We start from the raw sequence: 16584 nt of genomic DNA, 5'->3' as shown, positions 1-16584 counted from the left end.
GCTGAAGGTAGAAAAACACAGGACTTAAGGGGGTTATTTATCAAGGTCCGAATTTATCTCAATATCGGATGCTACAAACTCCGATCTAACCTGCTCGGGTTTTTAACGCTTATATATTATTACATTTGCGGGGAAAGCTCAGATTTTCACGATTTTTTCGTGAATTTTCCCCGAAATCTCCGAATTTTTCGGAGTTTTCACCCGAAAGCTCCGAAAACATTGTGAAATTGCCCAAAACCCCCGACACAACCAAAAATCAATGAGACTGTTCCCATTGACTTTTATGCAACCTCAACAGGTTTGAGATGCCGTGTTTTTATATTCGGGCTTTTTAGCCCTCGGGGTTTAATAAATTTAAAAAATGCGTGATTTTTTTAAAAGTCAGATTTTATATAAAAAAAATTTGAATTTTTCGGATTTCAGGGAATTTCGGGTATTCGGGAGCTTAGTAAATAACCCCCTAAATGTAAATTACTGAGAAACTGAAAAGGAAGGTAATGACATTTCAACAATGCACAGATGTAATAGTTTAAGGTACAATGTTGTGCAATGACTAGCAATTTATTGAGGCACAATATCGCACCCTAGTGTTTCCCTTAATAGCGATGTCATCCCATGGGACAATGCTTAGTTTACAGGGTGCTTTCTGTTCACTCCATTTTGCACTCCAGTTTGGCATTAGACCTAGGGATGTGCAGAATCCTAATCTTTGTATCCAGGAAAATACGGAATGTTCCATAACATTAAGCACAAATCCTGTACCCTCCCACCTTAGTACTGAACAAAGCAGAAGATGGGGACAGAACTGAATATTGCATTTTCTTTATAAAGACACGTGTGGTAATGTCAAGTTGTAAAGTTTGCAGTCAGTCTAGTAACCCATAGCAACACATGATTTGGTTCAAATGGTATGACTTATTATATTTCACTCTAGCAATTTTATTTTCTCACTAACAAGAGCAGACAATAGTTACTGATTACATCGTAACTTGGCCAATTTTTTCAGCTGCCTGGAGAGTTTGCTGAGTAAAAAAAATGTATATCAACAACTCAGTAACATTATCTTAGGGGCAAAGTTTATTATGGTCTAGTAACCTATAGCAACCAATTAGCAGGTAGCATTTACTGATCCCCTGTTTAAAAGCAATCATCCAATCGGGTACTGTGATTTGCTACATATGGGCAAATGTTGCAAATGTTGTACCTTCTATCACATTCTCCAACTAGTTTAATGTGAGTGTGCACGAATAATGTAAAACTCTCATTTCCAGCGGTTTCTCTTGCAGACCTACTGCCTAGGCCCAGAGCAGGCTATACCAAGTCTTGTATGTCACTGAAATCTCCCCTGATTCTTTTGGTGTAATTTCCTCTGCCCTGTAATCCTGTCGCATTGAATAACAGAATACAGGCATTATAGGCTGCATGTGGCTCAAGCATCTATCTCTCTGGATTAGTCAAGCTACAATTATTAGCATCTTGAACGAATAAACGTTGATTTTGTTGAAACAATAAACCTATTAACCCAAGCTTTTATCTTACTATCCGCCAGTTCTCTGGGGGCTTGTGCTTGAGGAAGCAGGCATATGTTTTAGGAAGAGATATAAGAAAGAGGGGAAATATGTGCGGATTACTTTAAACTGCAATCTGCTGGCAAAATATTTAGGTTTCTTTTGGTTCAGAGCCAGTGGGTTTTTTTCTGGAAATGAGCACCACATCTTTATTGGGTTAAGCATATATGTTTTTATTATTTGAAACACAGTACATATTTGATTTGGTGCTGAAACATAATACCTTCCCAGCTGTAAATAAATAGGGCAAGCCATGAAGTTGAATAAAAAGACTTCCTACAATTATCTATTTTTTGTTTTGTGGGAATCACACAATATTCATTCTTATTTACCTTGGTTTCTTAGCCACATTGTTCTTCAAAACACCTTTTGCACTACAGAATTTACAACAAAACCTCTAATTTCCACTAGGGATGCACCAAATCCAGTATTTTGGATTCGGCCGAACCCCCGAATCCTTTGCGAAAGATTTGGCCGAATACCGAACCGAATCCGGGTGGGAAGGTGAAAACATTTTTTAGTTCCTTGTTTTGTGACAAAAAGTCACGCAATCTCCCTCCCCGCCCTTAATTTGCATATGTGAATTAGGATTCAGTTCGGCCGGCAGAAGGATTCGGCCACATCCGAATCCTGCTGAAAAGGGCTGAATCCTGGCTGAATCCCGAACTGAATCCTAAATTCGGTGCATACTTTATTTCCACAGGAGATTATGTTGTCCAAGTAAAATCAGTAGTACAATAGTACAGGTATAGGACTTGTTATCCAAAATGCTCTGGGGTATTCGGAATATTCATACCTTACCCTTAAGTCTACTAAAAATATAATTTAAACATGAATTAAACCCATTAGGATTTTTTGCCTTCAATAAAGATTAATTGTATCTTAGTTGTGACCAAGTACATGATACTGTTTTATTATTACAAGGAAAAAGGAAATTATTTTTAAAATTTTGAATTATTTGATTAAAATGGCGTCAATAAAGGATGGCCTTCTGAGCTTTCTGGATAATGGGTTTCCAGATAACAAATCCCATTCTGTAGTTGCAGGGAGGTGATTGGTACTGGTAATTTGGGCATGCACAATGCAGTCATGATAGGTAAGATGAGTATATACATATGGAACAAATGGGTTATAATTGGTGACATGCTAAAGTTAAAAACCATCTAATGATTAGTCAATTTATTAAATGTATTGCAAGATTAGCAGGATCAGAGTAAATAGAAGGTCATAAATGGCATCCAGGAGTTTCTGAGGTACAACTTTTACTGCCTAGGTATAGACTGGCCTTCAAAGGACAATTCAAGAGACACTGAAATCATTTAACTAGTCATATCCCTGTCATACCTTGGATTCAATGTCTAGAGAATGATATTTAGTCTCAGGTTTCTCATCATACAGCTGCCTGAAGTTTTGCGCCCAACCTAAACCAGGGTAGAAGTCAGGTTTCTCTCTGTTTGTATAGGGTAATACTGTTCTAATCCATGTCTAAAGTAAGTCAATACTGTGAATATGGACTGCTGTTCTATTGAAAATCCTACGTTTTAATCCTCATCTAAATATTTGGGTTAAGGGATTCAAAATCCTGCAGTGGTGTAAACAATGGGTTTCCTATAGGACTTTGGAACACTGTACTGAAATACTCATACTCATATACTTATAACGTGATATCAGCCACATAAATTCCAACAGAACTGTTGCTTTGAGAAAGAAAGAAAGAAAGAAAGAGAAAAAGAAAGAGAAAAAGAAAGAAACAAACGATTCCTAAAATCATGTTACATCATTAAACATTCAAAATTATTTTAGTAACAAGATACAATTTTTTTTAAAGTAGTGTACTTTTTATTATTCTGCCCTTATTCATCAGCCCCCCCCCCTCCACCCACATACTTCACATACTACCTGGCTATGTTTAACTTTAACTCACAAACTATTCTCTCTGATTGTAAAGTTTTTGGAAGGGGTTTTCTCTATGTATCAAATTTACTCGCTTGCTGTACTAGGTATTATATGTAGTGTAAGAACAGTCAGGGCTGCATACACTATGGGCATGGGATCTGTATCCAAAATGTTTGGAACTTGGTGACTCCTGGATTCAGGGTTTGGTGCACTATGCCTTAAAGCTACTAGCACCTTCTATTTTAGGATTAAATCTAATAATTACAGAAAAAAAATAAAAATGGCAACTTTCAGAGACGTTTGAACAGTGAGTTTCCGGATAATAGATCCTCTACCTATAGCAGTACTTGACAATTGGTCATCACCATAAATTAATGTTTTGTTTTTAACTTAAATGAGGATATTTGTGATAGACTTTTGCTGGAGGAAGCAATGGTTTTCACACACCAGACTTCCTGCTCATACGAACCAGGAAATCCTATATAATACAGCTAATGAGGCACAACAGAAAGCCAGAGAGCTGATAAGATAGCTGGAGGGGATGGATGCGGAAGGGAGTAATGCACCAAAACTGCCTATAAGATACTGATATATCTTGTATGTGAAGGAGACAGAACAGCCTTTCATGGGGAAGCAGCTCCCAAAATCATAAAATGTTAATTTCAAGCAGTGTGCAATAGAAAAAAAGACTTGGCAGAGACAAATCTCGCTAACAAGAATACTTGTGCTACTATGATATGAAATATTATACTGTACATATGAAAGGTTCTGTCATTTGTTGCAAAGTATGTAAAATTGTTTCTGCCCCATGAGTAACAGAAAACAGATTTTTTCATTTTTCAATGGAGTTTTGAAGAAAGATAGAACACATTGCATTTTCATTACTTCACTCCCGCTAGAATGTCATTTCTTATTCAGTGGATTGAACTATGGCACATCACTGTATGAACAAAAATGACCAGTAATGGCAGCATTCTCAAATTATACTCACTAGGTAGCATTGAGGGTAGTAGGTAAGGGTGCTGCCAGTCACAATGGTCAAAATGTCTCATCACCCCCCCCCCACAAAAGAATGGGTCAAACAGATACTAATATCAGTATGATAACATTTATTCTAGGTCTATGCTGTCATAATACCTACGTTTTTTTTACTATTGCGAAAATGAAAATTTTATATAAGCTTCCTCATAACAAAGTAAGAAACTTTCTAAATACAATGAATTAAAAATTCTGCATCGTTTCTGAAATAATCAAGTTTATCTTCACTATCCCTCTCTCAGCATCTGTTTCTCTTCATTCTGTCTTCATTCAGGAGTTGGGTGTCAGATGAATGATCCAATATATCTTATAGGGGGGTTCCTTTTGCCTAAAAGATGAATTAGAGCTCACTCAAATAACTGATTCCAGTACAAACAAAATCTAACAAAATAACTACCTTTTGCGCCAATTCCGCATGTAGAGAGACATGATGTCTGGTGATTTTAATCGCGTAAGCTTTAAATGCATTAATACATACATTAATACGACCAGTGAGATGAACAGAACAGGCTCTCTGGATACAGACAAATGAAGCCATGACAAAGTGTCGGAACTCTCCAGTAACTGTTTACTTGGGGATGGGTTGGGAAGATTTTTTTAAAAAACCAATAAATTAGGCAATATAAAAATTATTCCTATCATTGACAGGAATGTATCACTTCAAGAAACCCCTGATGTTTCCTAATAAACTGAGTTCATTGTAACGTTTTAAAATAATAATTTCAAGCAAAATGTTACATAAACACAATTATGTTTTTTTTTTGCAAGAGGTAGAAGAATTTAATAACAGTGATGGCGATTGATGGTAATAAAGTATTCCTGCCCTTGTTGCATTTATAATGATTGAGTGATTTCAGGGGTTTTTATATTGGTGTTTTTATGATAGGACCCTAAGGGATACTGTAGTTGCCAAGATCCTACAAGATAAAATACAGTTTATTTCCTATGTCAGATATCATTTAATGAAACATTTAACACAAAAACAGGCTGATATCTCTAGCCTATAACTTACATTCTACATTGAACATGCCCTGATTGTGTTAGCACATTTCACATGTTTTACTAAATAGTTGGTTATAACACACCCCCAACCCCATCCTGCACAATTAACTGTATTATTAGTGTTGCTCTTACAGCAGAGCTACTGAATTTGAGCAGAAAGCTACAGTATGACCCACAGATTTTACAGTTACATTATGGAGCCTTGGGCAAAATGGCTAATTAGCTGCCATCTTACTTTTTATTTTCCTTAGATATAAAGGACCATTGGATTCTGTGTGCACAGAACATTCATTCTCTGCATATTTACGCAAATGAATGGGAGCTGTTGTATGTCTTGCATTAGCTGAGGATTTGCAAAACACCAGCTAATGGTATTATATAAATAGAGCTATTGCTATAGCTGTCCGTGCATGATGCCTCAGTAAACAATATGGCAGCCCCTACCCATACACTGTACAAAATACCTTAGATACAAAGCTACATTGGGGCAGGGAGTAATGTGAATAATGCATAATCTCTGTAAGACTCTGTTGGCACTTTATACATAAAGAATAATCATTAAAAAACATATGCACATAAGGAATGCTCTGTCCATGCAATAAGGTCTGAGAACAGAAATGGAGAAACCTTCGTATCTGCATCCCTCTTATAAAATGGGATGGCATGTAAGCAGTGTTGTCAAATTTATTCATTTATTCAGGATACAGTGGACGTGTTAGTATATGTTAGACTGTGAAGTTAAGTGATAATGCTTTGTGAAAAATGGTCATGATATTGAGGGGCACATTTACTTAGCTCAAGTGAAGGTTTAGAAGGATAAAAACTTCGAATTTCTAAGTTTTTTTTGGCTACTTCGACCATCGAATTGGCTACTTCGACCTTCAACTATTCGACTATTCGATAGTCGAAGTACTGTCTCTTTAAAAAAAACTTCGACCACCTACTTCGCCACCTAAAACCTACCGAGCACCAATGTTAGCCTATGGGGAAGGTCCCCATATGCTTTCCTAGCAATTTGTGATCGAAGGAAAATCGTTTGATTAACCCTTGATGAATTAAAATCCTTCGAATCGTTCAATTCGAAGGATTTAATCGTTCGATCGAACGATTTTTCCTTCAAACGAATTGCGGTAAATCCATCGACTTCGATATTCGAAGTCGAAGGATTTAACTTCGATGGTCGAATATCGAGGGTTAATTAACCCTCGATATTCGACCCATAGTAAATGTGCCCCTTAATGTATGTTGCTAAATCATGTGTTGAACACAGACTAAGAATATATATTCATACAGAGTTTTTTTGTAAAAGTCAAATGTTTTCCTTTTGCTAATTTCTTCATGCATTCAAAATATATATATATATATATATATATATATGTAGACATATATAAATATATATATATATATATATATATATATATAACTATATATATGTATAAATATGTATATATATATATATATATATATATATATATATACATTGATAAAATCTATTAAAATTAAGTCTTATGAAAATAGATAAAACCACCTACTATTCAAAAGAGACAGACATGCCATAATTATAGTTTAACTGTATTTAAATTATATTCAAAATTTCTTTTTATTTTTACTTCCTGGACAAAATTGTGTTTTATTACAGAATAATTTAGTTTTATTCTTCTGCTTTTTTTATTATAATTCCAAGAAAAGACCAAGTTTGTTAAGAAGGACAGGCCAGGATTTTTTGTGAATTTAGTAGAACAGATTTGCTAATTCTAGGAATCAGAGATTCTTATTGAAACGAAAGCTTCTACAAGCGGCAACATAGGAAGAGGGGGCAATTTTCCTAATTGTGTAAGTGATGTCAATCAGGTTTGATTGAATGGAGTTTAGTGAATGTGAGCGAAATTACCAGTGCTAAACATGGAGACCCACTGAGGGGAGTTCAATATCAACAGCAATCAGAAGAAGAACAAACATGCGTCACAGCCATTTGTATAGTTGTATCACCGAGTGTAGTGATAATAGAGCAGTAAAATTGTTAGAATATAGTAGGTATAGAAATCCTATGTAGAAAAGATTTCATAAATTACTCAAGACTTCAGTCCTTGAAAAGAAGTCCAAAAATGATTACAAATAAAGCTGATTTTGTTTCTGGCAATTCTTTCCCTTCAAGTGAGTGATTACGACAATGTTTACACCAAGCACAACTTGTTTAGCAGATAATTTACTTTCAGCACACAAGCCCTCTCACCCCCCTTGCAAGACAAGTTCATGTTTGGACAGCAATGTGTCTCCACAATGAGCTTCGAGGAATTTAGCTGTAGCTTGAAGAAGTCATTTTTCTTCAATTTGGATTCATAAAAAAAGGCAGCTGTGTGCTTATTCGTTAATCACGGTATAATTTATTTGAATTACATTCTTACACATTTTCTAAAGCCCAAACTGCAGAAAAGTACATAGAATAACCTGATGAACAGGGGAGTAACAAGTAACAAGATGTAGGGGTTGTCTCTCTGCCAGCTCTAAGATATTTGATTTGGGATAGCTGGAATTTAACCCCCTTGCTTCTAAAGCAGGAACATTTGCCTCTATTATGTCCTCAGGGACAAGAAGACAAGGATTTTCATGACATGCCTGTCTGGGATTTTTTACTGGCAATTGGACACACATTAACTGGATTATATTTCCTTTGTATCTACATTATAGGCAGTACATCATTTGTACATAAGGGATTCCACCAATGCTATCTGCTAAAATTCTTATAAATACACAAATCTCACCCAGGCAAGTCTACAAATCCCACTGTAAAGAAAAGTTGTGCCATAGTCCCAGTGCTATAGTCTAAACAGAATATTATATATTCCTGTCCTGCTGGTGGTGGGGATTCCACCGAGCTGTAAAATCCACTCCATCAAATACTCCTATATACAGAATGCAAGCTGTATTTGACCCAATACTACAGAAAACTCTTGATTACATATAATTATTATATTTAAATATTATACAAGTGTGGGGAAACCCGTTATCCATAAAGATCCGAATTACGGAAAGGCCGTCTCCCATAGACTCCATTATAATCAAATAATCCAAATTTTCAAAAATGATTTCCTTTTTCTCTGTAATAATAAAACAGTACTGTGTAAAAATTAAAGGATGAGGAGAGCACTTCTCAATAGCAAAACGCTATGGTTATGTTTATTAAAGGCTACTACACGACATGTTTTGGGTCATTACATACCCTTTCTCAAGTCACACTTGAGAAAGGGTATGTAATGACCCGAAACATGTCGTGTAGTAGCCTTTAATAAACATAACCTCAGCGTTTTGCTATTGAGAAGTGCTCTCCTCATCCTTTAATTTTTGCCAGATGTTGGGATAGTGGTTTACCCAAGTGAGGATTTGATGCATTCTTTGAAAAATTGAAAGGGCAGTGTGGAGGACGTCGTTGGCTTATTTTGCAAAACAGTACTGTGTACTTGATCCATACATGATCCTTATTGGAACCATAACCAGCTTATTGGGTTTATTTAATGTTTAAATGATTTTCTAGTAGTCTTAAGGTATGAAGATCCAAATTAGGGAAAACCCCAGGTCCCAAGAATTCTGAATAACAGGTCCCATACCTGTATTTCTCTATTGGTAGAATTAATCATATTTAAAGCTCGCTGCTTGGGGAGAAAGGCTTATTTATAAAATACAGCTGGGCAATACCTAGTCTAGAACTTTTTGCAAACACCATAAGGAGATCTGGTGTGCTAGTGTAAATAAGGAATTATTTGGGTTTGTTTACAGAATGAGTGTCAGTTTTGGTAAACGTAAATAAAAGCATCCCACTATATATCTGTTGGGAATTTCAGGGCTCAAGATCATGTTGGGCCTATGGAAAATAACAAAAGATAGTGCAAACTAAGTTACATTATCTTGGAATGTGCATTTGAATACCTAGAATCTACATTTACATGACGTCAATACAACTTAGTCACTTCAGACCTGAAACTTGACATTCCTACAAAAAGAGGAACATTGAGCAGTAAGTCCAGAATCCAAGGAACCCACGCATGGACATAAATAAATGCAGTGAGCTGCCTCCTTAGCGTGACGAGGCTCAGGTGATTCATTGTTCAGTGTAAAACAACTTTCTAAACACTCCGTGAAACTTGTCCACGAACCAGGGAATGGAGAACTTCAACTACAAAGTGCCCTGAAAGCAGAAACCTGATCTCCTCTGATATAATAAGAATCCAACCTTTTAAGATATCAAAAATGTTCACAGCTTCATAAAATGCTGATAAAATGTTGCTCCTATATAAAGCAGATCCCCTTAAATCTCTGCAGCAGGGCACACAAAGGGTTACATTGTAGGACAATTAATGACACTTTGCAATACTTTTCGGATTAGCCAAATGCTCAATCCCCCCTTGCGTCAGGCTAAGGTGCCCGGGTATAAACCATTTAATACTCGGAGTTCTTGCAGAAAATAATCTGCAGCTGTGATAATATTGTCTCTCCCTCTGGCTCTTGGTATTTTCCAAAGCAGGAATATAACAGAACTTTTGCTAATAGCAGATAAAGGGAGAAGCCTGTAAACAATTAGTGAGCCAGTTCATGTTCCTGATACTGATAATAAACGGAACCTCCCAGGAGGACAGGTAACTACTTAGCAGCTCTGACCTCTGAAACTTTCCCATTGCTTAGCTGCCCTGCAGAGCCAGCATTACATCACTAAGCATCCATTGGCCCTTTCTTATTAACCCACTAATGACAAGGCATGTGTGATAGGAATGTGCATTGCACTCCCTGCGCTGCTCCGGCATCCCAGCAAGGTACTACAGCCAAGCAAACTCCACAAACTTCTCACAGACCACAAAATAATAATAAGGAAAAAAAAGTTTAAAAAAAAAAAAGTACCAGCGGCATCAAAGGATCACAAGAAAGTTCTAAAGTGCACAAATGTTTAAAAATGTTAAAAATGAGAGACAAACCTCATGGACATCACTGGTTCTGTATTCCCTGCTGAGGCGCAGAACACGAGAGCCCTGGAATGAGTGTATGTAGAATCAGAGCCAACACTTAACTAGCCTGTGTGAGTCATATCCTTCCCATTTGATTCTACTCCAGATGGTGATGTAATGTTCTGGCCCTCTCTCCTCTCCTCTCTCTCTGCTCACCACCCCTCCTTCTCATTTTAGCTCTCAGTGCTGCTGGTGAAGTCACCCTTTAATTCTGGCAGGGCTGTAGCGAAAAAAAAAACTTTAGTGTAACCAAAACAGCCCCAGGCAAAGTTCCAGAGCTGGTGGTGCAATTGCTATTGGCAACGGGATCAACACAGAGGAGAAACAGTGCCACCTCCAAACAGCTGTCAAAAACATCAAATAACTCTCCCAATTGTCAATCACCTTCTGATCGTGAAAGCGCCCCATACATTCAGCTTAATGTAATTACTCCATGCAGCTCCCTGTCACAAGGCTCATAGCCATGGTCCCTCCAGCCAGCCTCTTCTATTCAGTTGTTATTGATCTGTCATTCCTTTGGGAGCTGGGGGCATGTCATCTTATACATCTTACAAATAATAGTGCTCTGTGCAGAGCTGCTCACAGTGAGAAGCTACACTTGTACACAAACACACGCACGTAAATCACATTGCCAATTTAAAGTGGGCCTGTCATCCAGACATAATAAATACAGTATATATATATATATATAACAAAAGTCCTTTTCAAATTAAACATAAAACTCAATTTTTTTTAATTTATTAATTGTATTACCTGTTACAAACTAGTTTAAAAGTCTCAGCTGTCAATCATATAATACTTGCCCCTCCTCTATACCTTAGGCATAGAGGCGGGGCAGGCAATTACTTTCACTTTCCATTTGCACTTCCAACATTTCACTGCCCTCCTAACATTCCTCCTTCCTCCTCACCATCTAATTGTGAAGCCAGTGCTTGGGCATGGGCATCAAGTTTCCCATTCTGGTGCATAAACAAGATTTTGCCATGATGCAAACTTTGCCTTAAGGAGAATTCAAACCCTAGGCGCAAAAATCCCTCCCCTGCATAGGCCCCCTCCCTCCTCCCCTCAGCCTACCTCCCCACGGGCAAATGCACCTAACTTGTTACTTACCCCTCCTTCTAGGTCCTCTCCAGCGGAGTTCACAGCAGCCATCTTCTCCCGAGCGCTCTTTTTCCTGTATTCAGCAGCGTTTGGTGGCGCATGCGCAGTTGGAGGCATTTACTGGTAAGGATCTACTGCACATGCGCCGAAAGTCACGAAGTTTCCAAAAAAAGAAATCAGAAACGTTGTGACTTTCGGGCGCAGATGGAGGCATCTGCCAGTATGGAAAATACTGCGCATGCGCCCAAAAGTCACAAAGTTTCCGATTTAATATATTATTTAATATTTAATATATCTAATTAGGGATGGGCGAATTTTTTCGCCTCTTTTCGCTGAAAAAATGACACCCATAGACTTGTATAGTGGCATGCGTCAAAAAAAAAAAGATGCGCGTCAAATTTTTTTTTTGATGCCCATAGACTTTAATTGGCGTCTGCGACAATTCGCTGGCGGGGAATTTTTGGCGAAACGAAACGGGTCAAATTAGCCCATCCCTATATCTAATATAGCTTTTGCGAGCCCAGAAACTGTTTAGCAACCACTTCCGACAGTGGAAGACCGTTTGCAAATTTTATAGTTTGCACCAATGCGCAGTCAATGTAATAAAACTTCTTAATGAAAAAGTTGTTATATTTGCTCCAAAAGATTACGACACCTTCAAGCACTTCTTAAGAGTGCGCAATTAAAATTCACAATGCGCAATTAAAATTCGCAATGCAATAACAGTTTAAGGAACAATATTACATTGTGAGATGTGGATTTTTAGTCTTATTGGTGCGAATTGTTTTGCTCTTTGATACTTTCATTACATTCCCCTGTTTATATAGTATAAGTGTGGTTTATTTTGCTTGACTAACATCATTACATACGATTTGGAATTAATTCTTAAGGTGACAGTTGCCCTTTAAATGCTTGGAGGAGCAATGCTACAAAACTGAAAGTGACTGAAAATGAAAATGATTTACTTTACTACATAATGAGAACAGCCGTTTTGCCCTAATTTCAGTAAAAAGAGCAATTTGCCTGTTGGTGTTCTCTATAATATGACTGGAGTGGGGGGGGGATTAATACACAGTCTTACCTAGGCTATAACTTAGGGATCCAGTATGATCACAGTCCCATCTAGCTTTTTAAAAATTCTTCCAAAACTTTTAATACCTAACCCAATGTAGAGAGCACCCATTCCTAGATCTGTATGCATCCGACCCCATGGAAGAGGGAGTAGCCTAGAAGGGGGACCCTGTGGAAAGTGTAGTCTATGGGTCTCATATTTTATTATTCCACCACTGGGAGTGGGGATATGATGAACCCCTTGGTAGGGAAAGTCTATGAAATGATGAAGGTTTTAGATTATGTAAAAATTGTGAGATATCTTCAGCATATACCTAAAGAATGTACAACCTGCTGAACTGCAAACCCCTGCATCCCACTAAACCAAACTATAGTTTTGTAGGGTGGGCATCACTCATCTATGTAATCTGTTTTCAAATGTTCTACTCTATTGATGTTCCAAACATTATAGTTTATTATTACTATAATGGGTATATTAATATCAGTGAATACTATATAAACTTGAAGTGAGAAAAGAAATATACAGTTTACATAGGGGCAGATTTATTAACGGTTGAATTTAAAATTCGAATTCAAATGTTCAAATTTTTTTATGGTCAAAACTCTCAAATTCGAATTGTGAATTATCCAAACTCGATTTGAGTTTCAATTTGAATTTCGAGATTTATAATACTCTGGCCCTTTAAGAACTCGAATTCGACTATTCACCACCTAAAACCCCACGAGTTCATGTATAAGTCAATGAGAGAGGTCCAGGGACCAATTTGGACATGTTAGTAGCCTTCCTGACATCTGTGTCGAATATCGAGTTTAGTCAAATTCGATTCGAGGTTTTCGAGTTGCTAAAATTTGTGCGAGTTTTAGATATTTGAATTTTTTTATTGAATAACCACCCAATTGAATTTTGAGTATATTCAAATTTAAAGGAGTTTTAGGGCTCTTACAGACGAGCGTTTTTACCTGCGCTCCCCTGCGTTCCGTTTTTCTGCGTTCAGCCGCAGGGGAGCGCAGGAATAGACGCATTACATTTTTTCCAATGGGGCTGTACTCACACAGGCGCGTGTAGGCGCCGTACGAAGGTTGAGACGCAACATGCTGCATTTTTCCTGCGTTAGGCACCTACACGCGCCTGTGTGAGTACAGCCCCAATGGAAAAAATGTAATGCGTCTATTCCTGCGCTCCCCTGCGGCTGAACGCAGAAAAACGGAACGCAGGGGAGTGCAGGTAAAAACGCTCGTCTGTAAGAGCCCTAAAAGAACTCACATGAATTCGAAATTCCACCTCTGATTAATGTGCCTCACATGTGTTAGAGCAGTGATCCCCAACCAGTGACTTGAGAGTAACCTGTTACTCACCAACCCTTTGGATGTTGCTCTCAGTGACCTCAAAGCAGGTGCTTATTTTTGAATTCCAGGCTTGAAGTTTTGGTTGTATAAAAACGTGTACTGCCAACGTGTAGGCTGCCAGTCCACACAGAGGCTTTTAGCTTTAGCTTATGTTGCTCTCCAACTAATTCTTTATTTGAATGTTTTATACAACTTTCCTTTTTGATATTACTCTAAATTATTATTTCTGCTTCTCCAAAACTACAGAGGAGAATCTTTCTTTTGCATCACCCAACATCTGATATGATACTGTTCATTAATGATCAGTTATAGTTTCATGCAGATGAAGCATATTTGTACGATTTTGTTTAATAACAATGGATCATGGCTAGGGTTGCCACCTGGCCGGTAAAAATGATGGTTGATCCCAATGTTATTAATAGGAAAAAAATAATAAATATATAGGAAGGCCTGTATTTTTTTCTGAAAAAGGTGGAAACCCTAGTCACGGCAGGTCTGAATTCTGGAATTTTCAGTCAATAAAATATTTTTTAAAAACAGCAAGAAACAGCAATACAATTGATAAATGCAGATGGAAAGTGATTTTTTAGTAAAAAAAATGTAATCTTTGCTTAAATGTCCATTAAGAGGATGTTAAAAACTTGTTTAGCTTTTTGCCACCAAGTAAAATATATATATATATTTTGGTATTAAACGTTGCCCATTTTTTTTACAATTCTTACTGAAGCTGGCCATAGACGCAAAGATCCGATCGTACGAATCCTCGAACGATTGGACTTCCCTGTCTCCTGACCTGCCACTAAACATTCTGATTAAATAAAGTAGAAAAGAACAGATCAGCCGATGTTCTGCTCCTGACATCAATCGTACGAAAGTTATGTCCGACAAAGCTAGGGACCGTCTCCCACTGAAAATCGTGCAATCGGCAATACATGCAGAGATATTATCGGCGGCTGATCGACCAAATGACCGATCTCCGTGGGACGAAAAATGACGGGACTCTCCACACACGGTCCGAAAATCATACGAATCCTCGATTCGTATGATCAGATCTTTGCGTCTATGGCCAGCTTAAAAATTTTTTTTAAAAAAAATGAATTTTTCAAAGATGGGTGAATAGGATCGACCTGCAAACTTGAATCGAATTTCATTCGAATTTTAAAAACTGAATTCGAGTTTTTTTCTCCAAATAAAAAAACTCAAATCAAATTTGAATAATTCCCAAGTAGAAATTTACAGTTTTGCCCATTAAAAAACTTGAAAATTCGAATTCGAAAATTTGAATTTTCACTTCGAAACAATAAATGCAGTGTATGACTGGAGGGGGGGTGTCATTAGGACAGTCCCTTATAATGTCACCAAGGACATCCCCAGAGTCTCAAACTGAAAGATTACACTGCCAAGTACTGCAGCTCTCCCAGTCTAGACATATGTGCAGCAGTGGCCGTAGGGACCTGATCATTTTCCCAGTGACAACTTCAGTTGGGTAAACATTGCCCTCAGTCTGCTCTTGCACTCTGCTCGCTCCCCATTGTGGCTGTAGCTGCAGTAAGTGGCAGACACAGGGGGCCCTGCACAAACAATCACAATGAGCTACCTGTATATTACATAAGCTGTTTATACAATTCCCTGCATTTTTGATTAGCCGGTATTTATTTATGGCATCGGGCAAACACAAATAAATATTTTTTTTAATAACCACCAAGAAATAAATTCATAACGACAACAAAGGGGTAAATTTACTAAAGGGCAAAGTGTCTAACGTTACAGTTTTTATGCACTTCGCCAATTTGGGCGCAGGCATAACTTCGCTAGCGAAAGAGACAGACGCTAGCGCACATTCGAACTCTATCGCCAGGCAAATTTTCGCTCTGGCGAATGGACGTTACTCTGCAAATTCAATGAAATGCGAATTTTACTGAACGTTACCTCGCCAGACTTTTCACCAGCTCAGACCCGGCGAAGTGCAATGGAGTGCATAGGACTTCCTCAATCTCCTGTTTCTTACATCATATTTTTAGTGGAAAAAAAAACTCTGGTGTCTTTTCCTTTTTTCAGAGTGATAGCCTGCAAAAGTCCTTAAATTTTTGTTGGGTAACTGGGTTCCCCCATTATTTTCTAACATATGGAACATAAACTATACAGTGGGCTCATGTGTAGGGCATTGTAACAACTATTTTGTCTTTATTACGGTTCCCTGGACTTGTGTAATGTAATGTATTTGCTGCAACATATACGTTCATTCAACTTTATAATTTCCCGCCGTATGCAAATTAGCCTGAGCAAAGACCTCTAATGAAGTTGCGCTAGGCATAATTGAACGCTAGTGCATCTTCGCTTTGATTGCCGAAGTAATGCTAGCGAAAATTCGCCAGTGTTCGGCACCCTGGACGCATCTTCGCATTTTTTTCTCACCTGATAAAGTGTTGCGCTGGCTGCGAAGCAGTCGCTGGCGAATTTTTGCAGCTTAGTAAATTTACCCTAAAGTGTCTACTATAATATTTTATTTATTGCTGCCAGCAGCAGTTACATTTTAATATGGGAGGGTATTTTTGGCACCTCACCAC

At 37.7% G+C, this 16584-nt stretch overlaps 1 protein-coding gene across 5 annotated transcripts in view; it reads right to left on the bottom strand.

Annotated features, from left to right (window-relative positions):
• creb5.S (cAMP responsive element binding protein 5 S homeolog) overlaps window positions 1–16584 on the bottom strand; it is a 290942-nt gene that overhangs the window by 77200 nt on the left and 197158 nt on the right. Inside the window, exon 1 of one of the 5 annotated variants that reach the window (XM_018269247.2) lies at window positions 10469–10709. The exons of the other annotated variants lie outside the window; for them this stretch is intronic. Coding sequence (XP_018124736.1) covers window positions 10469–10479 — 11 coding nt within the window. The 5' untranslated portion in view covers window positions 10480–10709. Of the gene's footprint in view, window positions 1–10468; window positions 10710–16584 lie in introns of those variants that run through there. 5 annotated transcript variants of the gene reach the window in all.

The sequence above is a fragment of the Xenopus laevis genome, chromosome 6S, assembly GCF_017654675.1.
Source record: "Xenopus laevis strain J_2021 chromosome 6S, Xenopus_laevis_v10.1, whole genome shotgun sequence".
NCBI lineage: Eukaryota > Metazoa > Chordata > Amphibia > Anura > Pipidae > Xenopus > Xenopus laevis.
Note: the sequence above shows the minus strand (reverse complement) of the source record. Positions and strands in the feature narration are given on the sequence as shown.